The 25,769-nt window shown below is 38.4% G+C and overlaps 1 protein-coding gene across 5 annotated transcripts in view; it reads left to right on the top strand.

Moving 5' to 3' along the window:
- Positions 1-1,388: 1,388 nt before the first annotated feature.
- ADAM22 (ADAM metallopeptidase domain 22) overlaps positions 1,389-25,769 on the top strand; it is a 260,142-nt gene continuing 235,761 nt past the window's right edge. For 3 of the 5 annotated variants that reach the window (XM_011961759.1, XM_011961758.1, XM_011961757.1), the window contains exons 1-2: positions 1,389-1,799; positions 2,282-2,442. In XM_011961759.1, the coding sequence (XP_011817149.1) occupies positions 1,712-1,799; positions 2,282-2,442 (249 nt within the window). In that variant the 5' untranslated portion in view covers positions 1,389-1,711. Of the gene's footprint in view, positions 1,800-2,011; positions 2,443-25,769 lie in introns of those variants that run through there. The other 2 variants (XM_011961756.1, XM_011961755.1) reach the window with 1 other exon arrangement.

The following is a 25,769-nucleotide window of genomic DNA, read 5'->3' as shown; positions in this document are numbered from 1 at the left end:
AGACTACACATTGGGTACAATGTACACAGCTCAGGTGATGGGTACACCAAAATCTCAGAAATCACCACTAAAGAACTTATTCATGTAAACAAACACAACCTGTTCCCCAAAAGCGATTGAAATACAAAAATAAATAAATAAATAATAAACACTCAGAAAAATAAAAAAATAGCCTCGTGTAACTACTGGCTAGAAAGGCACACCTCTAAATCTTAACTTTTTTCCTTTCTAAAATGGGAGTAGGCATGTGCAGTGGCTCACATCTGTAATCCCAGCACTTTGTGAGGCCAAGGTGGAGCCCAAGAGTTCAAGAGCATCCTGGCCTTCATGGGGAGACTCCTGACTCTACAAAAAGTAATAATAATAATAAAAAACAGCCAAGTGTGGTGGCACGTGTCTGTGGTCCCAGCTATTTAGGAGGCTGAAGCAGGAGGATGGCTTGAGCCCAGCAGCTTGAGCTGCAGTGAGTCGTGTTCTCACCACTTGCACTCCAGCTGGGGCGACAGAGCAAGACCCTATCTCAAAAATAAATAAATACATACGTACGTACATACATAAATATAAAATCGGAGTAATAGTTCTAATCAAATTCTTGACCAAAGGATCAGATAATATATGTGAACTTTGAAAAACTAAAAAATACAAGTATTACTTTATGTAGATAGCTATTCTATTATTGTTTTATACTCAACAATTTTTATCATTTTGAATCAGAGGAAAATGGAATAAGCAGCCTGAGAAAACTGAGTTCCCGATATCTGGTAGAGTTTTGAGGCTGTCTGGCAATAAAGAACAAAAATATCCCGGAGAGTTAGGCTGAATCATCCCTCAATTACCTGCATAGACCTTCCCCGGGAGGTCCTCTTTGACTCCCTGGACTGAATTAATAGTCCTCTAGGTATAACCATGACACTTTTCACGCTGTATTGTAAAAAAGTGGTCTGTCTGCTCAACTTTACCCAAGAACAGGTGCCTTTGATCCCCGTGTTCTTCTGGTTGTCAACCGCTGGGTACACAGTATATCCTCAACCTGTATTTGTTGAATAATTTATTTGCACTGTATTCGTGAGGGTATGGTTCTTTGATAACTTAAGGAACTACTAATCCGTGGGAAACAGAACAACTCTTTAAAGACGATGTGGATGAATACTGGCTGTTGTAACTGCCCAGTTGGTGCATCTCGGATGCCAGGAGCCCGTCCAGTGCTGACCTCTTTCTTTTGCCCTTCCTTCCCGCCCCTCCAGTCTGAGGGATATAGAGGACCTCACAGTCACGAGGTAGCGACAGTCCGCGCCGTCGTGGAGACAAGCTGGACGCGGAGAGAGAACTACATTTCCCAGCTGACTCTCCTGCGCGCGCCCCTGCCTGCGCGCTGGGGGCGAGTGCACCGGTCGCTCGCTCCCTGCCGAGCGCTTGTCGCCGGCCCGAGCCTTTGCCAGGGGATGAGGTGGGAGGCGCTAGAAACCACTTAGCTACAGCCAACCGCCCAATGCAGCACTCGCTCGCTCCCCCCGCCAGCGGAAGCGCCCGCGGAGCACAATGCAGCACTAAGCCGCGGTGGAGGCTGCAGCGCCACGGCCGCCGCAGCACCGGCTGGGGCTGGGAGGAGGTGGCCGTGGGGAGCCCAGGGGCGCGGAGCGAGGGAAACGGACTCGGCGGCCGCGGCATGAGGAGCTGAGCCTTTCGGGCGAGGCGGGCTGAAGGCAGCACCATGCAGGCGGCGGTGGCTGTGTCCGTGCCCTTCTTGCTGCTCTGCGCCCTGGGGACATGCCCCCCGGCGCGCTGCGGCCAGCAGGCAGGTAAGTTAACCGCCCTCTGTGCCTTCGGGCCATACTATTTCCCGGGAATCTTTGGAGCCCTCAGGCGTATTGAAAAGGGGGCATTCCCATTTCCCGAGTGCGCGGGGAGATTTCTTTCTTTCTTTTTTTTTTTTTTTAATTCGGGAGGGTGGTGAGAAGTGAAGCAAAAATATATGTGTGGGGGCGCGCAGATGCACTAGAAGCCTTGGGTCAAAGCCTGTTTTTCTCCTTCTGAAGAGGAATGGGGAGAATGGGAAAGGGGTGCCTTGCTTCTGGGCCCCGCTCCTGGATGCTCTCGGATGAACTGGTCCAAGGCTCTCCGGCTGGTGTCTCTGCGTCCTTCCCAGATGGGTTCCGAGAGGGAGGGGGAGGTGGGGATTTTCGTAGGGGAGACGTAGGACCGCAGGATGGAGGAGTGCGGGTAAGGGTCATTATTTTCGCCTTTTCTCTCCATTCCCTCCTTTCCCCCTTCCTGCCTGGAGGAGACGCCTCATTGATGGAGCTAGAGAAGAGGAAGGAAAACCGCTTCCTGGAGCGCCAGAGCATCGTGCCGCTGCGCCTCATCTACCGCTCGGGCGGTGAAGACGAAACTCGGCACGATGCGCTCGACACGCGGGTGCGGGGCGACCCCGGCGGCCGGCAGGTGAGAGGCTCGGTCCGGGAGGTGGTCCTCCGCGCCGCCTGGCCCACCCGAGACCCCACGATTGCGCTCGGTTGCCCTGGAGATCCCATGTCTTCTTGGGTGAAATGAGCTCAGTCCCGATGGGAGGCATGCATGGCGCTCCCTGTGCAAAAAAGAAGGGGAAAAGGGTACAAAAAATAACCAAAATAACCACAGGCCGAGGGCTTTGCCCGAGGGGAGTTTGTGCGGGGTGCCTTCAGCAGTGCGGTGACCTGAGAGAAGGGGCGGAGAGCCCTCTGACATCTGTCAAGCAAAAGCCAGGCGTGCATAGGAAGAAGGGAGGTAGTATTTGGGCAGGGTTTGAATCATCATTGTTGTTGTTTTACTCCTCAAAGAGACTTCGTAAGTGATTTAACCCAAGATTGACACTGTAAGAAGAAATTGGAAAAAAACAAGGCTAGACGTTCTTAAGAAACCCAAACAGTAAAAGCAAGCTGAACTTTAAGGTTCTATTCGCTCACCAGAGATATGCCCATTCACCTCTACCTTCTAGAAAAGGTGTCCTCCTCGCACTTTCTTTATTGGTAGCAGTTCTCTTGATTTAATTAGGGCTGTGCTGTTCGTTGAGCATTTATAAATTATGTTTTTAAAAATCTAGTTTTATCACTGTATCTGTGTTTAAATCAAGATCACACATTCACAGATATGCCTGAAAATTATTGTGAATTTATTGACAAATTTAAGTAAATACTTCTGGGGCTGTGTATTTTTTTCATTTCTACACATCAGCTTATCAGGCAGTTCCACCCACCTGTAAGTACATATTAAGATAGGACTTGTTCGTGTACTTGAAAATTTTTGTAAACTTGACTGAAGCAAAGGCAAGCCAAACCTTTTCATATGTATACATATATTCATCAGTGCTTTAAGACGTATCTTGATGATGTGATAATTATGCTAACTTATCTGTATGTGTGAAATAAGTAAAAATAGAAAATATTATTTAAATCTATATTTGTAGCCAAATAGTTGGTACTGTTAAAATTTTGTTAATAGAAGGTGGGAAATTAACTTAGAGGGCTACATAATATGCATCAAAGATTATTTTAGTAGAAAATCCCAATATTTTAAGCTTTTAATGAAGGATTCTTGTATGTGAATTAATGTTTGGTAAATGCCTATTTTCCTTTTCCATTTTGACTTGTTTCAATGGTAAAACTGAAGACGCAGGGGCCATAGTTTCCCTATGTCATCATATTTTTCAATCAATTAAGATTATTTCTGTGGAAGAATATTTTCACACCCATTTGCAACCTTTTATTATAAAAAATTTCAAACACACAAAAGAGTAGGATAAGTCAATGAACCCCCAGACCCAACAATTAGCAACTCATGGCCAATCTTGTTTTGTCTATACCCTATTTTTTTTTTCTATTTTCTTTCCCTCCCTGTATTGTATTGAAGCAAATCATATCATTTCATTCATAAAAATTATAGGAATGTACCACTAAATGGTAAGGGTTCTTTTAAAAATGCAACCATGTTATTGTATTTTCAAAAATTAAGAATAATTTCTTACTACTATCAAATATCCTGTTTTTCAGATTTCCAGTTCTCGTAAATATATATGTATATATGTGTATGTATGTGTGTGAATGTTTATATGTGTGTGTGTGTGTGTTGTGTGTATATATATATATAGAGAGAGAGAGAGAGAGTATATATTTAGAGTATATATTTAAGTTTGTCTGGACCAGGACCCAGATAATGTTTGTAGATTGCAATTAGTTTATTTATTTATTTTTTGTGACGGTCTCACTCTGTCACCCAGACGGGAGTGCAGTGGCGTGATTATGGCTCACAGCAGCCTTGACCTCTTGGGCCCAAGTGATCCTTCCACCTCAGCTTCCTGAGTAGCTTGGATTACAGGCATGTGCCACCTTATCTGGCTAATTAAAATTTTTTGTGTGTGTAAAGATGGGATTTCACCATGTTGCACAGGCTGGCCTTGAACTCCTGGGCTCAAACCATCTGCCGGCCTCGGCCTCCCAAAGTGCTGGGATTACAGGTGTGAGTTGTGGGGCCTGGCCTGTTTTTTTTGTTTTCTAAAAAGTCTTTTAATGTATGGTTTTTTCCCCCTCAATTTCTTTTTTTTCCCCTTGCAGTTTTTTTCAGTAAAGACATGGAGGCTTTCATCTTGTAGAGTTTCTCAGAGTCAAGATTTTGCTGTTGTAACCAGTGCTTTAAAACAATTCACAAAGACTTTCTAGGAGAAGAAGAGAGACTGAGGGAAATAGAGATACAGAAAAATAAAATGACAGGATTGAACCTGGAAACTCACAGAATCTGACTCATGCTGGAAATGTCTTTGGGTACCTCTTGCCTTTTCTGTGTTGGTGAAAGACCACCACTTTTGAAGAGTGGAGGAGGTCAGTCCCCCTTTTCTCCCCATTTATGGAGCACCACTTATGCAGTTTTTTGATTCACAGGACTCTTGACGTGGGGTGGAAGCTGTCTTGGGTTCATAGAGCTTCTACTTTCTATAGCAATAAACCTCACAATAGAGAAGAATGACTGGATTTTGGTGAAGTATGAATGAATTGGTAGGATTTAGGTTTAACAGTAGGAATAGATTATTAATTCAAGTTAGAAATGAAAGCGATGATACCATCTTACAGTAATTATTACAAAACGTTATCCCAGTGCCTAGCACATAGTAAGGTAGACATAGTACATGTTGATGTCTGTATCACCTGGGAGCCACTGCAGTTTACCATGCTGCTTCAACTACAGGTGGAAATCATTGACAACTAGGACCAGATCTGACAGAATCGTAAAGACCTATTTATCTTAAGCCAACTTTTCCTACAGTTAGGAAACAGAGGAGTTTTCTTGCACTATTGGCATTTCTAGTTTCTCTAAGAGCAATCATTGGATTGGAAAACAGAAGCTGATTTTTTATGCTCCTTGTTATTTCTCTAATACTTACATAGATCTAATTTATGGCATTTTAATTTTAGAACCCCATAGATTTTTTTTTTTTTTTTTTTTTGAGATGGAATCTTGCTCTGTCACCCAGACTGAAGTGCAATGGCGTGATCTCAGCTCATTGCAACCTCTACCTCTTGGGTTCAAGCGATACTCCTATCTCATCCTTCTGAATAGCTGGGATGACAGGCGCCCACCACCATGCCCAGCTAATTTTTGTATTCTTAGTAGAGACAGTTTCACCATTTTGGCCAGGCTGGTCTAGACCTCCTGACCTCAGGTGATCCTCCCACCTCGGCCACCCAAAATGCTGGGATTATAGGCGTGAGCCACCATGCCTAGTCACCCATAGATATTTTTATCAACTTCCTTTCTACTTCATAAGTAAAATCAGGGTGATTTTCTGTGAACTCAAAAAGCTTATATACATTCGTTGATTTGTTTCTTTAAAAGATCTTTATTTATTTATTTATTTATTTATTTTATTTTTTTCTTTTGAGATGGAGTCTCACTCTGTTGCCCAGGCTGGAGTGCAGTGGCACAATCTCGGCTCACTGCAAGGTCCACCTCCTTGGTTCAAGCGATTCTCCTGCCTCAGCCTCCCAAGTAGCTGGGACTATGGGCGTGTGCCACCACACCTGGCTAATTTTTTGTATTTTTAGTAGAGACAGGGTTTCACAGTGTTAGCCAGGATGGTCTCGATCTCCTGACCTTGTGATCTGCCCACCTTGGCCTCCCAAAGTGCTGGGATTACAGGCGTGAGCCACCACGCCTGGCCTAAAAGGCATTTATTTACTTGTATTCCTACTCTGTACTAATTTTTATGCAAGACTGTGGGCATTTAGAGATGAAAGACACAATTTTGCTTTTAAGGAATTCTTAAAGATGTGGAAGATGAATGGGTGACTAAACAATTATACTTTGCCTTGTGATTTTCTGGAGGTGATCACAGAGGCTGGTGGAGGCAGAGAAGGCTAGTACTTAACCCAGGTGAGCAGTCAGGGTGGGCTCTCCGGGGAAGCCGTGTTTCGAGGGTGAGTTTGGAATTGCTACATTAAAAGGAAGGGTGAGCATATCCAACCAAAGAGGCAGTAAGTACATAGGTACATGGGAATCAGGATATGATTTTGTTAATTGCAGATAGTAAAGAATTCAGGAACAGATAAGATAAAACAGGAAAGGAAAGAGTAGATGCTGCAGCACTTTCGTGACTTGCTAAGGAATTTGGAATTTGTCCTGAAGGCAGTCACAGGATTTCAGTTAGGAGAGGTAACTGACCAGATTCATGTTATTGTCAGATAATCCTAATTGTTAGAATGAATAATTTTAATTTCAAAGAGCACTGTGAATGTAGCTGTGTACTTTAGTTCACTGGTAAATGTTCACATAATCTTTAAGATTCGTAAGCACTTAGTAAATATACTGAAAATAACTGTATAAATGAGTGAATATTTATAATGTGCTTAGAACAATGCTGGGCATAGAGTAAGCACTAAATGGAGTCTTTGTTAAATAACATTAACCCCCTCAGGCTGCTTGAGTACTATTTAGATATTTTATGATATCACTTGAATGCATAATGGTGCCTTAACTACCTGAGTTTAACATAGTCCCAGAAGTATGTTACAGATTACTCAATTTATATTTAACTAAGTGGAATCAAATAGTGGTAGAGATAGAAGAGACCTTATAGGTTATCTAACCTAATTCAGGAATTACTTTTCACTTGTTAAGAGAAAGCCGTTGTCTGGGTGCGGTGGCCCATGCCTGTAATCCCAGCACTTTGGGAGGCCGAGGTAGGTGGATCATTTGAGGTCAGGATTCGAGACCAGCCTGGCCAATATGGTGAAACCCCGCCTCTACTAAGAGTACAAAAATTAGCCCAATGTGGTGATGGGCACCTGTAGTCCCAAGGCTGAGGCACGAGAATCGCTTGAACCCGGGAGGTGGAGGTTCCATTGAGCAGAGATGGTGCCACTGCACTCCAGCCTGGGCGACAGAGCAAGTCTTCATCTCAAAAAAAAAAAAAAAAAAGAAAAAGAAAATCAAGCCATTCACCAAGATGGATATGCTGATTACCCTGATCTGATCAGTATGCCCTGTATGCATCAAAACATCACTATGCACCCCATAAATATGTACAGTTGTTATATGTCCATTTTTTTTAAAGGTTAAAAATATGGAAGTAGCAATGTATTGCTTAATGTTTCAGAAAGCTTGCAAGAACTACAATGATATAAACCATCTTAATTTTACTCTTAATGTGTCCTTGTTTCAATTTTCATCCCTAAAATGGGACAGAAAAATTTTGGAAGAAATTTTCATTGTAGTTCTGTTTAAATGCTGACAATTTGATTGGTTTTAAATAGTAATTCTGTTGATACAAGTACATATTGTAAATGATTTCTTTACTGTATGGTTACTTGAATGCATATACTTTATTTTTATCACAAGTGGGAAGATCAGCCCACTACTGAAAGCTTATTATGCCACAAAGTCCTAGAAATGGTAGTCAAAGTAATTTATATTTGATTGTGGGTAGCCTTGCTATCTTCAAAGTTGTTTACCTAGTCTAAAGTAATTTCATTCCTGGAAAATAGCATTCAGCCCTAGAATATTCAAAATATTAAGAGTCTTTCTTCTGTCTTGAAATTATTTGTGCTGACAGAATTGTATGTTTGCAGGTAAAAGGATAAAACTTATACTTTTACCTGGACTTCTGTGTAGGCAAGATATCACCTACTGAATCTTACTGATGGTTTGATACTACTCATTGTTTGATACACATAATTGCTATTTTTTGAATAAACACCTTAATGATTCTTTTTTGTCAACTAAGCATCACAGATCTACATCAAGGATAAGTTATTTTGTGGTTTATTTTGTTGTGTTTTCACCCCATACATTTTTAATACTTTGTTTTTTACTCAGTGATTATATATTTCTACAAGGAGCAAAATTTCTTTTTGTTGGAAGCCTTTGTGGTCAGTGGATAGATGGGCTACTTTTTTTCCTCTGGCTCTTTCCCTAGGAAGTGTTATAGCTTCCCAAGTAGTCAAGTGCCAAGGACATAGATCTATAGTTTGTCATAGTTTTGATAATGAGTAGCAAATGGGAAAAATGCAAGAAGGCAGCAAGATGGCAGCAAGATGGCAAGCAGTAGATGTGCTCCATTTTTATTGATGTACTTATACATAATGCCTGTGCATGGATGAGCTGTACTTTACATTGTACTGTTTCCTTGAGGAGCACTGAGTCAGCTTGATGGTTAATTGTCTGCAGTACTGCTTCCCTGGCGGAAAATGGCTCCTAGGAATTACAACATTGGAAGTGTTTTGCAAGGGTAGCACAAACATCTTGTTTTTTGTTTGTTTGTTTGTTTGTTTTAATATGCATTTGTTAAGTAAGTGGCTCAATATTGATAAAGTTTTGCCACCAATCAGAACTTTGTTCTACTGCTATAAATAGGAGACATTTCACAATGAATTTTTATTCTCCTACCAACCATCTTCTTTTCCAATTAAATAGTAAAAAAAGTAAAATTCAGAATTGTGGGAGTTTCCCTTAGTCTTGTTTTTATGCTATGAAATTCCAATTTGTATGTGTATGTATTTTTGGTATCTTTAAAATTCTATCTAATGAGGTTATGGTGCACAGAAAGAATCAGTCTTTCATCACTTCTGTACAGCTACACATAGGAAACTAACTATGAATGACTCTAAGAGCTTATAGGTTGATAAAAAGTGTTCCTAGTTTTATTTGCTTTCTTATATTGCAAAGAATGCCAAGAGTTCTGCTGTCATTTTTAACAAATAGAATCCCTTAGAAGAACATGGAGAGGCCTGCTTTTTTCTCACAACACACTGAGAACAGGAATCTGTAAGGTCAGTAGTATTCCCTAACTCCAGTGGGGCTAATTAGATAGGGTCACATTTATCATTAAGTAGCATGGATAAGTCCCAAAGGGAAAGAAGATAGATGTTCATAAAAGTGGGGCTGGGGGATGGAGCAGAAGAAAAGGTAGATAGTCCTTGAGGGGAATGGTGAGAAGGTGGCAGGAAAAGGAAATGATAAAAAGAGAAAAATACTTTTAATAGTGTCACTATATATGTTATATACTAAAATAGTTAAATATATGGTAACTTACATGGCTGTCTTTTATGTGCCAAATACTTGATGTACATTAATTAATTGCATCCTCACAAAAATTATGTGTGACAGGTAATACTTATCTGTAAAGTCACAAAGCTGATAGGGGATTTGAACCTAGGCATTTCAGCTGCACTGCATTGCCTATGTGCCTAACCACTACACTAAACTGGTCTTATGGAAGGGAGCCACTGACAATTCTTTAGATGCCATTCAGTGTCGCTGGAGTCATATTTCTTACGTTTACCCTGTTGGAACTATATATGACTTTCAGTGCCTGAAAAATATATATATATATATACATTTGAAAGTTAGACAATAGTGAAGAAGCTTGCAGAGCACAACAGGAATGTTTCATTTTTATTATCTTGAAAATGAAAATGGAATTTGTGAGGATATCTGACATTTAAATGGTGAAAAACACCTCTTGAAGGACATGTGTCCTGTTTGTAGATATGTACACTGTCTTTTACACTTGTTCATTGTAAATCACATATTAGTATTCAGCAATCAACACCAAAATTGTATATGCTTTTTTGTGGTCAAAGTTTCATAGGTGAAAACATTAATTGCTAAGCAGGGATCCATATTCATATATTTTTCTCCAAAAGAAAAGATACAAAGTATGTTTTATGCCTTCATAGAACTAGTAGTACTGGAGTGCTAAATGTGATATCATTCAGATAAAAGAGATACGTAATCAATAATAACAAAAAATGATAGCTTCTGAGAACATGTAGTTGAATGTGTTTACTTTGATAATAAAAGCACTAGCAAGCAAACATTGGGGGAAAGAGTTGAAAAAATAAGGATTAGTATTTATTAACTTAAATAAGTATAAACATTTATAAGTATAAATATATAATATTTACAAAATATAAATAATATATAACTTTTTTTTTTGCTATGTGCCAGGCATTATATTGAGTGATTTACACGCATTATCTCTCATTATGAGGTATATACTGTTATAGCCATTTGAAGATGAGGAAACTGAAGTTAATTAACTGCCTAAGGTTATACAGGTAATAAGTGGCAGAAGTGGGAAAAGGATTCTGAAAATGTTAGACATCAACATAAAATAATCTTTTATAATCTTTACTACTTATTTGACATGTAGTTTCCCATTTATCTCCGTGTTGGAACATACCTAACATTATTTCTTTAAGATACTCTTGATCTTAGCCGGGCGCAGTGGCTCACGCCTGTAATCCCAGCACTTTGGGAGGCTGAGGCGGGCGGATCACGAGGTCAGGAGATTGAGACCATCCTGGCTAACATGGTGAAACCCTGTCTCTACTAAAAATACAAAAAATTAGCTGGGCAAGGTGGCGGGTGCCTGTAGTCCCAGCTACTTGGGAGTCTGAGGCCAGAGAATGGCATGAACCCAGGAGGCAGAGTTTGCAGTGAGCTGAGATTGTGCCTCTGCACTCCAGCCTGGGTGACAAAGCGAGACTCCGTCTCAAAAAAAAAAAAAAGATATTCTTGGTCTTGCCTAGATCTCCTCCCTAGCTAACTTGCAGTTATTTTACATATAATTAAAATAGAGTACTACATGCTGTATTTTAAAAAATAGAAATATTTTATATGAAATATGATTTTAGACTTCTGGCTATCCTTTACTTTTGATTTTATCATTAGAGTTCCTTTTAAAATAGAAGTTTGTTTTGTTTCCCCCAGGACAGACTGTTCTCTGTAACTTGATTTTGAAAATGTTGTACCATGATCCAGAAATATCAGCAGTTCTAACTGGAAAGAGAAGGGAATAAAGAACGTAAATCATTCTCCCCTACCCCTAAATATGCTTGTTATTTGCATTGAAGAGATTTTCAGAATCATGTATCAGCAAGGTTAAATGAACATTTTTCTTCTCCTTTTTAAAATTTAATTTTGTACTAGTGGATTTTAGCACTTAGCAATAATTGCCCTTTTGTTGCGTTTTTTTGTCCCAAGTAAAGATCGTTAGATAACTCTTTGAAGATGAGAAATCGATGGTGCTTTTCTGCAGATAGGCCTTGAGAGCTGACATTTTGCAAGTGGTTTTAAAATTTCCTAGCTGAGGCAGAACTCCCGGTTGAGTTTTGTGAGACCACTTATTCTGCTTCATACTGCCCCATGTCTCTAGCTTTTAACTCTAGTTGGTCAATTTCTACTCTGCTTTTTCTTTTTTTTCCAATTTGCCTTTCAAGTAGGTTTGTTTTGGAGGAATTGCCTTCATTTCCTCCACTAGTGAGATTAGGGGATTTGAACCTAGACACTTCAAGGTTAGGATGCGGTTAGGGTGTTGGGGGTCAGGCTGTTACACACAATTTGCTGGTACACACAATTTGGTTATAGCTCAAGCTTCTTTCGTATGGTTTATCTTTCTTTGGATTAAACAGCAAGATGCTACAGAAGGAGTTGCCACTTGACAGAACCTGGTTCTGCAGATTTCTTTGATTTCCCTAGTGGATTTTTAAAGCCTTTGGGAAATCCTATTAGCGTTCTGTTGAGGAAACCAGCTGTGGCTCCTCAGCAGTCCTAAGTGGCAGTTGAGGTTACACATAGCTTGGTGGTATTAATCTAACACCAGCTGGAGAGGGAGCAAGGCAAGCAGTTACCTGAGGAATGATCTGGGATCATCAGATACGGTCAGGAACAGGCTGTAGGTAGAAGAATCGTGGCAGGTGAGGCTCAGGGAAATCAGAGAGCAAATTATCATGGGAAGATACTAGGCTGGTCAGGTCAGTATCCTTCTGGCTCAACTAGAAAGAGCTACCTGAAAGAGTCTAAAGCACTTTGTGAGTTTCTGGCTCCACTCTTGATCTGGGTCTTAGGTCTTTAAAGGGAAACTTGTGGTAGTTTTTTTTGTTTGTCTGTTTTGTTTTGTTTTGTTTTAGTCAGGCTTGTTCTCATCCACACATGAGCTTTAAGTGTTCGGTTCCTCCTCCTTCCTTCTTCTTCTTCATTCCTATTCTTTGTGTGTGTGTGTGTTTTTTTCTTTCTTTCTTTTTTTTTTTTTTTTTATTATTCCTCCTCTTTCTTTCCCTTCTTGTCTTTCACCTCTTTCTTCTTCCTCTTGGTTGGTCTTTGTAAAGTTCTGCAGGCTAGTGAGAGAGTGCTTTAAGGGGCTCTACGCTTCTCCCCAGTTTACAGTTTAGACTTAAGACACTGTGCCTCACATGGATCAGGAGATGAGACCCAGTTAAATATTGATTTCCTAATTTATGCAGGAGTTTTTGGTACTCTAAAAATCAGTTTGTACAAAATGAGCAACATCTTACTTTGAATAGCATGTGGTCTGTGTTAAATAAATGTGTGTTGCGTAAATGAGTCTCTAAGTTAGAATTTGGAAAATTTGTTCTTACTGAGATGGATAATTTTGGTGTCATTGTTTGCCATAGATTGTGAATTTTCAAGGTTGGTATTAGCTGCAGCTTAAAAATACTTAGGAAGGCTTTCATGTGCCTTCCAGAAAAACTTGAAGTAAGTGTTTAATAAGGATGGGATTTTGAAAAACATATATATTTATAAATTTACCAGTATGCTGAAGAACGAAGCCAATTATTTCTTAGGAAGAACTTTATTGACTTTGACAGAAACTTTAACATCATCAGAGGTGATGAAGGTTTTGGATATATATTGAGTAACAGACTGCTGGATTGAATGGTAGTTCTGTTGCAAGTTCTTTGAGAAATTTCCAAATTGCTTTCCACAGTGGCTGAATAAGTTCATTCCCACCAAGAGTGTATGTGTTCCCTTTTCTCCTTAGCCTCATCAGCATCTTTTTTTTTTTTGACTTTTTAATAATAGCCATTCTGACTGATGTGAGATGGTATCTCATTGTGGTTTTGATTTGCGTTTCTCTGATAATTAGTGATGTTGAGCATTTTTTTTTCTTGTTGCCTACTTGTATGTCTGCTTTTGAGGAGTGTCTGTGTCTTTTGCCCATGTTTTAATGGGATTATTTATTTTTTGCTTGTTGAATTAAGTTCCTTATAGATTCTGTATATTACGCTTTTGTTGGATGCATCGTTTGCTAATATTTTGTTGAATTCTGTAAGTTATCTTTTTACTCTGTTGATAGTTTCTTTTGCTGTGCAGAAATGCTTGAATTTAATTATGTCCTATTTGGCAATTTTGTTTTTGTTGCAGTTGCTTTGAGGACTTGGTCATAAATTCTTTCTCAAGGCTGACTTCTGGAATGGTGTTCTCTAAATATTCTTCTAAGATTCTTATAGTTTGAAGCACCTTGAGTTAATTTTTATATACAGTGAAAGTTAGGGGTCCAGTTTCATTATTCTGCATGTAACTAGCCAGCTACCCCAGCACTGTTTATTGAAGAGAGAGTTCTTTCTCCATGGCTTATTTTTGTCCACTTTGTTGAAGATCAGATGGCTGGAGGTATGCAGCTTTGTTTCTGGGCTCTCCATTCTGTTCCACTGGTCTATGTAAATAGCCAAAAGAAAATAAATCATTCTACCAAAAAGACACATGCACTTATGTTCATTCCACTATTCACAATAGCAAAGTCGGGGAATCAACCTAGGTGCTCATTCACGGTGGACTGGATAAAGAAAATGTGGTACATAACATACCATGGAATACTGTGCAGCATTAAAAAGAATGGTATTATATCCTTTGCAGCCATGTGGCTGGAGACCATTATATTAAATGAATTAATACAGGAACAGAAAACCAAATATTATATATTCTCACTTATAAGTGAGAGCTAAACGTTGGATACTCATGGACGTCAAAATGGCAATGGTAGACACTGGGGACTCAGAGAGAGGAAGTGAAGGAGAGGGGCAAGAGTTGAAAAACTAACTGCTGGGTACTATGCTCAGCATCTGCGTGATAGGATCATTCATATACCAAATCCCAGCATCACTCAATGTACCAGTCTAACAAACCTGAACATGTATCCCTTGAGTCTAAAATAAAAGTTGAAATTATAAAAAAATATTATGCAAGTTTTGATTCAGGACTACAAAAATGTTCTCACTTTTTATGATCCTGTATACCTGGTTTAGCTGTAAATAGTACATAGCTTTTTTTCTGAATTATTTCCTCGTGAAAGTACCGTCTAACTTGGACAGATATTGATTGATAAGAAGATAGGGGAAATGTAAGACGTGTTCATTGCTTTCACCAAAGGTGAAGCCATTCTGGCTAGGTAACTGACTAGAGGTAAGACTATTTCAAACCACAGTGTATAACAGTTTTCGCTGACTCTCAGAATCCTCTAAGGTTAAAAAAAAAAAAAAAAAAAAAAAAAAGGTGGTGGGGGAGGATATTGGTGCGAAGATACTAAGAATTTTCACTTAATTTAATTTCTGAGACAAGTTTAGCATGATGTTCTTATAGTTCTTAATGATATTGAATAGACAATGTTCTCTCATAGTTAATGAGGGAAAATTACTATTTATTCGTAACCAATTTAATATGAAATCTACTTGTGGTCTCTGATGAGTGTTTTGGGCATTTTCTTAAGTGTTTTGATTATGAAATGATGAACTTTACAGTTATTGTAGGGTTATGGAATAAAAATGATTTTTAATTTAATTGTGCACAATAACATGGAATGAAGGCATGGACCCTCATCTTCATTTGTACTTGTTTCCGTCATTGAGCACAGACAGAACCTTGTACCTAACAAGTGCTCAAAAAGCAAACGTTGACTGAATGAAAGTGTTGATGCCATGACTTATAGAGGCCCTGTTTCTTCATTAGTGCTCCCATACCCCCATTGTTGCATCAGGTTTTCCCTGGACAATTGTTTCTTTTCTTTTTTCTTCGTCTCTTTCTTTCCGCATCCTTCCGTATAGGCTCTGTCACTTTCCTGCAGCCTCTTTCCATTCTGCTGTGTACATAACCTTGCTCTGTTCTCATTCGGTATGACCCTTGGTTTATTTTGTATTTACCCCCACCCTATTTCTGTCAAGCGTCTCTTTCTCTTAGCAACTGAAGTAAAAACAAGTCTCTGAAAGGTTATTTACATTCAGTGTTGGGAGCCATCCCTGTAGCACATTGCTGGACTTAACTTATTTTGGGATTTAGAAAATGTGCTATAATTCAACATGCTTTTCATTTTACTACTTACTTGTAAACCTATATTTTGTGAGGTTTTTCTTTTTTTCCATTCATTTGTTTCTGTTGTGCCCCTTGAATCGCTCTTCATTCATTCTCCTCTGTGGATGTGGATTTTTGTGTCCCTTCTGCCCCTTATTGCTGGAATAATCTGCTTCCTAAAATCATTTTCCTCATTGCTCATAATTCCCTGGATTTAAGCTTGAAATTATATGCTTAGTTTACCATCTACATTTGCTGATCATGTCACTTCTCAGAGTCTTGGCAGTAATCCATTGCTACAGGATAGTGATCCATTGCTACATTGCTACAGGATTCATATTCAGTATAAAGGAATGACCAGACATTTTTATAGGTATCCTAAAAGCAAAACTTGCCTCATAGGCTTTGCATAAAGTTGTGCCTGCTTTATGTGTCCATTAAGGAGGGGATTGGGGCGCTGATAACTTGTGTGTTAGTAGAAGGTGTTCTTATGAAACAGATTGTAATGTTGAGCTTGCAACTGGTTATTCATATTCACTATTGTTTGTACACTGCTTAGCACTGTGCCTGACACACAGTTGGTGCTCAGCACATATTTACGGTCTACTTTTGTTTCAATTTTCTGTCACCAAAAGTGCAGGAAATCTGTGACCATTTGTTAGTGATTTTATGCACTTTTGAGATAGTTCCAAGAGTTACAATATTTATTTTCTCTGGATTATTTAATGCTTTGGTTGGGATGGCGTGGAGAGGATCGTGGACATCATTCTACTTTTAGGGCTAAAGCCCTGAATTCTTTCTTCCTCTTCCTGCACATATACTCCTCCTGGCCCAGCAGAGCCGCCTGTGTTAGTATGCCCGGGCTCTCATGGTGAATGTTTGAATTGAAATAGCTGTCCCTCTTGCTTCAAATCTGAGTCAGGATTTATTAGGAAAGGCAGGGCCATGATGACGAGGAGGAGGAAGACAGCCGAAGAAAATGACAGGAACTTGGACAATGATTGGCATACTGACATTCTACCACATAAAGTCGCCTTGCTGTCTTGAGGCCACTATAATCACCGTGACAAAATCATTCATGTCAGTTATAGCCCTGTGTCTCCCAACAAAAATAAACTCGAGCTATTTAACCTTTTTGTGTGATTTTATTCACCAGACTTTGTCATTCGCTGCCTGGAGCTGCATTTCCTTTAAGACAGTGATGTATGTCTTCTGAGAGAGTGACATCTAGTATTTCTGATGGATTTGAATTCATGTGGCATATTCAGCCAAGGATTTCCCTTATTATTTATTTTTGGGGTTTGATTTTTTTAAGCTATGTTTTTGAACTAAGGACAACATCCTCTTTTTTTTCCCCTATAGCTAAGCCCCAGATATTTTGTCTAAAAATAAAAAAAAATTTTCTAGTTTTTATCTTACTTTTATGGACTAACAACTTAATCTAAAATATTCTTATTATTTAATATGGATTAATTATGTTAATATAAATTTGTATGTAAATATAAAATATAGATAATAAAATATACAAGTTTAAACATCTATTATATAAATTAATTATAACATTGATTAATATGTTAATATAAAATATTTATATTATTTTATAACTTTTTTATTTCTTCGGAGGTGGATGTTACCCATACTCCATGAAATCTTCATGCCTCTAAAAGATCTTCATATACTGGTTTAAATCAGAAAAATATACCAGTAGAGAACAGGCACATTAGTATAATTAGCTTCTAGAATTTATATCTCAGTGTAGATGGAGGCTCTGAAAGTAGCTTTAAGACCAGATGAAAAAGTGAGGACTTGTGGAGAGGCAGCCCCACATTAAAAGAAAAAGGTCAAATACAGCTGTTGTGACTTTAGCTAACCTAATGTAATCCTAGGAACAAAATAATTCCTATCTTACTTACATGTATTTTTATAAGAGGTTTATAAGAGTTTAATTCGCACAGTATAGAATTCACCCATTTAAAAATGGTATACAATTATCACCACTGTCAATTTTGAAACATTTTCATCACTTCAAAAAGAAACCTCATGCCCATTTTCCCTAACTGCCTCCCACCGTCAGCCTGGGCAACCACTGATCTGCTTTCTGTCTCTACAGATTTACTTTGGAGCTTTCATATAAATGGAATCATATACTATCCAGTCTTTCGTGACTGGCTTTTTTCACTTATCATAATGTTTTCCAGTTTCATTCATGTTGTAGCGTGTAGCAGTATTTCATTCCTGAATAATATTTCATTATGAATCCATTCATTTTGATGGACATTTGAGTTGTTTCCATTCTTTGGCTATTTAAAATAATGGTGCTGTGAACATGTGTGTAAAAAGTTCTTGTGTGGACATGTGGAAACACATACACATAAGTATCATAAAAAATACTTATCCTTATTACATGCAGTGGTATATGTTTCATTCTGTTCTGTTTTATTTCATTTTCTTTAAAACCCTGGCTATGGTGCACTCAAGTGATTTCAGAGTCCTTTCTATGATTTTACCCACAACTTTAAAAACTACCCTACAGGATTCCTCACAGGTAAGCTCAGTACCTGTGAGGCAACCCTTTCTTTAGACATCTCTGACTAAAAAGGTTTTAGAGAGTTGAATCAAGATGTGCCTCCTTGTATGTTCTGTCTGTTACTTTTTGTTTCTTGTAGTTTTCCTGGCAATAATATTAGGGACATCTGGATGGTTGTGCTGCTTATCTCTTAGCTGTTATATGGTATAAGTGAAATTGACCATGTGAGGGTGCTTGTAAAAATTTCTTCAGTTTGTTTAACATAAAAAGCTTAAGTTTTGAAATAATTCAAACATACAAAATGGTAGATAGAATAATGTAATAGACCCTCTTATACTCACCACCCAGAATGAACAAAATTTAGTGTGGTTTTTTTGTTTTGCAAGAAATAAACATTATAGATTCGGTTGATGCTCTCTTGCTATTGTGTTTTCCCCTTCCTTCTCAGAGGAAATCATTATCTTGCAATTAGTGTGCGTCCTTTCCATCTTTGTTTTCTTTTCTCTTTTCATCTTTTTTTTTGAGATGGAGTTTCACTCTTGTTGCCCAAGCTAGAGTCCAATGGTGCCATCTCAGCTCACTGCAGCCTCCGCCCCCTGGGTTCAAGCAATTCTCCTGCCTCTCAGCCTCCCAAGTAGCTGGGATTACAGGCGTGTGCCACCATGCCTGGCTAATTTTTTGTATTTTTAGTAGAAATGGGGTTTCACCATGTTAGCTAGGCTGGTCTCGAACTCCTGACCTCAGGTGATCTGCCCACTTCGGCCTCCCAAAGGGCTGGGATTACAGGTGTGAGCCACCGTGTCTGGTCTGTTTTTATACATACATACATACATCTATATCCGTAACAATATGTTACTGTTTTGTGTGTATTTAAATGTATATCTTTGATAGCATATATATCCTTTTACCTCTCCTCAAAATTAAATTTTTTGATCTCTTATGATGATATAGGTAAAAGAATTGAGTTTCTTTCTTTTTATTGCTGCCTGCCTTCCCATTTTATAAACCTATCATTTATTCATTTTCCTATTAATAGTATTTATAGCATATTTATTATGTTTTGCTGTTATAAACAGTGTGTACTATTTGACATACATATTTGACATTTGCATGAGTTTCTGTGGAGTATATATTTGGAAGTGAAATTGTTGATTCCTAGGGCTTGTACATTGTCAATTTCCCTGTATATTGCCAAATCAAATAGTGATATAGCAATTTACACTCCACTAGCGCTGTATGCAAATTTATGTATATTCTCCTTTTCATCATTATTTGGAACCATAAGACTTTAAAGGTTTTTTTTTTTTTTTTTTTGGAGACAGAGTTTCACTTTTGTCACCCAGGCTGGAGTGCAATTGGCGCAATCTCGGCTCACTGCAAACTCTGCCTCCCAGGTTCAAGTGATTCTCCTACCTCAGCCTCCTGAGTAGCTGGTATTGCAGGCACGCGCCACCATGCCCAGCTAATTTTTGTATTTTTAGTAGAGCTGGGGTTTCACCATGTTGGCCAGGATGGTCTCAATCTCTTGACCGTGTGATCCGCCCACCTTGGTCTCCCAAAGTGCTGGGATTACAGGTGTGAACCACCGCGCCTGGCCGACTTTAAAGTTTTTAACAATATTATGGATATGAAATGGTATCTAGTTATTTTACTTTCCATTTTCCTGATGACTGATGAGATAGAGCACCTTTGGTGATCTATATTTCCTCTTCTGACTGGCCTATTATACGTTCCCTGTTTTTCAATTGGAATTTTTGTCTTTTTCTTGTCGATTTTTGGCATTTAAAAATATTCTGGATTATTCTCTATTATCTATATAGCAAATATTTATTTTTAGTTTATGGGTTATTTTTCATTCTTCTCATGGTATATTTGGTTTAACAGATTTAAATTTTTTATTTTATTCATATAGATCATTTTCTTAATGATTCTTGGTCCGTCTGTGTATTATTTTATCACTATGGAATTTACTGTAGTTTTAGAATATCTTAATTTTTCACAAAATAAATCTCAAATGTAGTTTTCTTTTTAAAAAAGCATTATAGAAACATGATTAAATGTTAAAGGACCTAGAATTAGACTCCATGGATTTACAGCCCACCTCTGCCACTAGCTCACTGTGTGAACTTGGCAAACACTTAACTTCTCTAATCCTGGGTTTTCACACCAATACAATGTGAATAAGAATAGTATCCAGTTCATATGTTGTGAGGATTAAAAAAGATAATATACATAAAGCTGTAGCTGGGCATTTGGCATATAGTAAGAGCTCAATAAATGTTAGCTCCTATTTTTTTTTTCTCCTATAATTATCTTTTCTTGGTATAAAACTGATACTCAGTGTCTTATATATGTAAATCACTGGATTTCTCTGTTTTCATAAGAGCTGTGATTTGTATCAAATGCTCCAGGATAGTAGAACAATTTGCTCTCTGGTGCTAGTTCTGGATCTAGCTTTGGTCTCACTGTAGGTGTTTCCAAAAACATAGCTACCAGATTAGAGGACAAGATGCTCCATTTTAATAGTCTGTTTTAATTTCCTTTTTAAAAAACATGTTTTGCCTGAAATACTTCAATATGCAAATCAAAAGGAACAGACAGGTGATCTGGAAGAAAGGGCTTCTAAAATTTTATAGATGGTAGCATTTATTATAAAAAGTTGAGTCTTCTGTGAAAATTAAGATTGCTTTGCATTTAAAATATATTTATGGCAACAATATTGATTTTAATATAGTTTTTAAAACAATAGTTTATTGACATATTCATATACCATAGAATTCACTCTTAGAATATACAATTCAGTGTTTTTTATTATAGTTTTAAATAAAAGTTTGTCGTTCTGAATTCATTGTTTTTTCCTTTCTGTTTGGACTCTTTTTATTATTGTGCTGTTTTTGGTACCATTGTAGAGTAGCTGTAATCTTAAAATTTTCAGCTTCTTATTAATCTGGGCCCAGCATTAGATGTAGCCTTCAGATCAATGGATAGAACTGAAGAACTTCTGTGTTCTTGCAGTGGATTCCCATATTTAATAAATATTTTAATACTTATCAATCAACCATGTGTTTCTGAATTTCTAACAGTTTTAAACAAACAGTCTTTCCAAAATCTGTTATTCTGAAGTTAGTTGTGTTATTTCTCTTTTTCAAGAAATAATTAAGTTAGAAGAAGTCCACATGCTTTCATTTTAAGCATTTAAGCATCATATGTTCACTGATGAAAGTGTTCAGGAAGAAAAGAGCTCCAAGTGCAGATAGTATTGTTGCTGCTGGTGGTAGTGGTGTGTGTGTGTGTGTGTAGAGTATTCGTGGGACATCTCATCTCCATAAGGCCACTGGGTCACTCTTAGTCCTTACATTTCACTTGATGAGAAGAGAAACAGCTATACTTTTCTCTGAACCTTCTGGCCCTTGTGCAATTGGGTATTTCAGTTATATTAGAGCTATTAATCATGCCTTTTTATAGCTCCTGTTCTTTGCAGTGTGTTTTCACTAGAACTAGAGATTCTTGATTTCTCTTTTTATCATTCTATCTTTGAATAATGAGGGAACTGAGGGGATTGGCAAATATTTAATAGACTTCGGTTCTTGTTCCTTTTCTTATAAAGTTTAAAGTTGCCAGCTCTGCAATTAAAAGTTTTCCATTGGTTCTATTTCAGGTTAAGGCTCAGTAGCTGTTTTGAGTAACATTAATGCAGTCTGTGTGTGTGTTGCAATTTCCTGTGATTTGATTTGTGAACTGACATCCTTTTAACTCACTCTGCAAGCATTTATTGAAGTCCTACTACGTGGCATTGTTCTGTGCCTTTGGGATACATCAGTGAATACAAAAAATAATTCTTTCTTCTGGGCTTATGTTCTAGCAGATAGACAAATATAGTAAATTATGCAGTAATACATTGTATGGTATGTTCAAAAGTGGTAAGTACTATGGAAAATAAAAAATATGGCATGGTAATGGAGACTGGTAGTGCGGGGGAGTGTAGGGGGCATACATAGTAATTTTTAGTAGGGTAGTCCATTAGGCCTCAGAGAAAATGATATTAGGAAAAGACTTGAAGGATGTGGGGAGTGAGTCATACAGGTATCTTAGGAAGAGCATTATATGTAGAGAGAACAACCAATATGATGACCCCAAGGCCAGAGTGTACCGGTCAAATATGAATAAGAAGATGACTACTCCAAAGAAGATTGGTGATGTAAGATCTTATTGGAAACTGTTCTGGTAGGAAATATTTGGAATCATCCACATCTCTGGCAGTATTTTTGGTTTCATCCTGCAGTCTCACAGTATTGGTTTATCCCACCAAGGAAGAACATACAGATTTTCAGTATGGTGTCTAAATGTAATCTATTCCCCTCCTCTTCCCATAATCCCACAATGTAATGCATTTGAATTCTTCTTTGCAAGACAGTATTACTTCCATGCACTTAAATGTAGTTGTATCTTATGTTTAGTACATGCATGGTTATGAATTACTCCTTTTGCAAGATGCTCCTTTTGCAAGATGTTTTATCTGGTGTGGTTGGCAGATATTTTTAGAACTAGCCTGCCATAAAGCTTACTAAGTAGCAGATACTTTCTACTGTGCCTAAGAGATGAGCAGCACACTTCCAAGCTTTCTTTGAACATGTTAATATCTGGTTTCACAAATGAGAGAAATAGGACTAAGTTGCATTAAGACAGAGTTTTGTTAATGATTTAAAAGGAAAAGTAAGATGATTCAGCATTGGAACAGACTATAAATGGGGGTTGAGGAACTGCCTCAGGAACTTATAAAACAGGTTCAACAATCATTTTTCAAAATGGTTTTGTGTAGATGTTTCTTTCCTTACAAGTGAGGGAATGAATCATGTAATCCATCGAGCTTCCCCAAAACTCAAAAGTTCCATTCTTCTCCGTCTGCCTTATAGATAATGCCCATGCACGTCATGTAGCCCAACGACCACCAAACTCACTAACAAATGTCAGGTGAATATAGTTAACGCAGGAACACAGGTCAGAAGTATTTCAGGAGAATTAGTGTAATGTATGTGCTGTTGAGAGTTACACTCTATAAAACAACGATTGTGCTTATAATTACTGGAGAACTCACAGGGAAACCAGTAAAGTAGTTAAACTATGTGAAAGCAACCTTTATTATGTGAGTCCTAAGAATTACTTTTCACTTTTGGCTAATTACAGTTTGCAAAATAACGTTTGTTCATGTTATTGTCAGATTAACAGTTGTCAGCTTTGTTTTAAATTTGTAAGTGAGCGCATTCTTTGTGCTAAGCAAGGTGCCAAACGTTGGGACTACAGAGGCACTTGGTATAGGGTTGAGAGTGGAAGATGGTGTAGCTATAAGCCATGCACCTTAATGGAAGAGGGATAAAGGAATTGTCATCTGGAAGTGACAAGGGAAGCAGGAACAATTCTGATTCCTGAATACAACACGAAATTCTGTTCACACTCCTTACACGTTTTTTAAATCATGTGGCAGAATAATATGCCTAATGTTTATGGAGCTAGAACATTCTGTGGACTTTTTTTTTTTTTTTTTTTTAAGATGGAATATTGCTGTGTTGCTCAATTTGGGTCAAACTCCTGGGCTCAAGTGTTCTTCTCACCTCAGCCTCCCCAGTAGCTATAACAACAAGCACCAGCCACTGCACCAGCTCGTTCTGTGCATCTTACATGTATTCAGTCTCCACAGCAATCATCAGAAGTTGATACTGTTTTTTGCGTTTAATAGATAGTGAAACTGAGGCACAGAGAGCTTAAATAATGCCCAGGATCATTCAGTTTAGGAAGGGGTGGAGCTGGGATTTGAACATAGGAAATTTATCTCCAGTATCTGGAGTTTTAACCACCATTGTATGCAGCTTTTCATAAGCAACTGCTCACAGTTTTAAAACAGAGGGAAAACTCTTGGACAAAGCAATTAAGCATGGCATTGTATTATTGTCTTGTACGATAAGAACATGTATTTCCAGATAATAAAAATCCGTTGGTAGGGCCTTATCTTTCTCAGAGTCCATTTTGGTTCTCCTGGAGTCCTGCGTACACATTAGGAGTTCAGGACTTGGTGGTGGTGGTGGAGACTGTGAGGCATGCAGGGAAGGCCAGAGAAGGACAAAAAGGACACCTGATTGTAGTTTGCTAAGGATGGCCAATCAGGGAAAGTTTCAGTCAGGAGCCTTTGTCAGGAGGCAGTTTCCCAGAAACCCACTGGGGAAAGTTCAGAGCGACAACCCACCCAGTTTTCAGAAGTGAATAAGTTCTCCTAGGGTATCATTTGATAAATTAAATAAAAAGTGACCTCCATGTTACTTTGAAAGTATTCATTTGCCTCAAAGCAATAAGAAGTTGAAAAAAACTATTATAAAACATAGAAAGAATGACTGTGCCTGGCCTTTTTCCTTTGTAAAAAAGAATCAGGATATCTTGTAGGAATCCTTTCTGTAACCCAGCATGGCAAATGTATGGAATCCTCATTAAACTGCTCTGATTTGCCTCCAGTAGAGGCAAGAATTACAGATCTGATTTATTCAGCATTGCATCAAAACACATCAACAGTACAGAGACCTGAGTCACATATGGAACATACAGAAAACAGTGTCTGAGCCCCTGTATACACATAGTTTTGTTAAGGCTGAGCAGCTAATCAGAGGGAAGGAATGAATGGCTCTCCTCTAGCTAGTGGCTCCAGAGCTCCACCATCCTGTGATGGCTCCTTGTAATTTTATTCATCTTTTATGTTTCTGATACAGTTGGGGTCAAATTCCATGAGGCTTTGATATGAAATTGTTTCTTTTTTTCTTTTTTTTTGAGACGGAGTCTCACTCTGCCGCCCAGGCTGGAGTGCAGTGGCCGGATATCAGCTCACTGCAAGCTCCGCCTCCCGGGTTTTCGCCATTCTCCTGCCTCAGCCTCCCGAGTAGCTGGGACTACAGGCGCCCGCTACCTCTCCTGGCTAGTTTTTTGTATTTTTTTTTAGTAGAGACGAGGTTTCACCATGTTAGCCAGGATGGTCTCGATTTCCTGACCTCGTGATCTGCCCGCTTTGGCCTCCCAAAGTGCTGGGATTACAGGCTTGAGCCACCACGCCCGGCCGAAATTGTTTCTATTAAGAGCTGAGTTCATGCCAGTGAAGAAAGAGTTTTGAGAGTAAGGGTTTTATTTCTTTTAAATATTCAGATGTGAGGTTATAAAATTAATTAGATATCACGAAGGTTATATTAATATATATATTTTCTTGTAGTAAGATGCATTTCAGAGCTAAGGGTAGTCTTCATGTGATTCTGACTTTACATCGCTAGACTATGTTAGTATGTCTTAAGTCTGTAAGACCCTTCAGGGGTGATCTATATCCTGTCTCCCTCATTTAGAGTGCAGTTTTTTCTCCTATTTCCAGCTCTTCTGAGCTGGGCTCAGTACTAAAAAGTTTGCTTGTTTTAAGTGGTAATTATCTTCCAGGTTACAGTTGGCTACAAGCTTTTCCTGCCATAATGTATACACATGCACACATAAGCACTGTTGGATGGCTAATGGATAATGTGACTTGATTTGTGCAGTTTTTCTATGTCTCCTAATAATGTTATCTCTTAGGATTTCCTACTTTCAAAGAAGATTTGGAGTCAGTGTATTT

Source organism: Colobus angolensis, unplaced genomic scaffold (genome assembly GCF_000951035.1).
Source record: "Colobus angolensis palliatus isolate OR3802 unplaced genomic scaffold, Cang.pa_1.0 Scaffold569, whole genome shotgun sequence".
Lineage (NCBI taxonomy): Eukaryota > Metazoa > Chordata > Mammalia > Primates > Cercopithecidae > Colobus > Colobus angolensis.
This window is presented reverse-complemented; position numbering and strand designations above follow the sequence as displayed.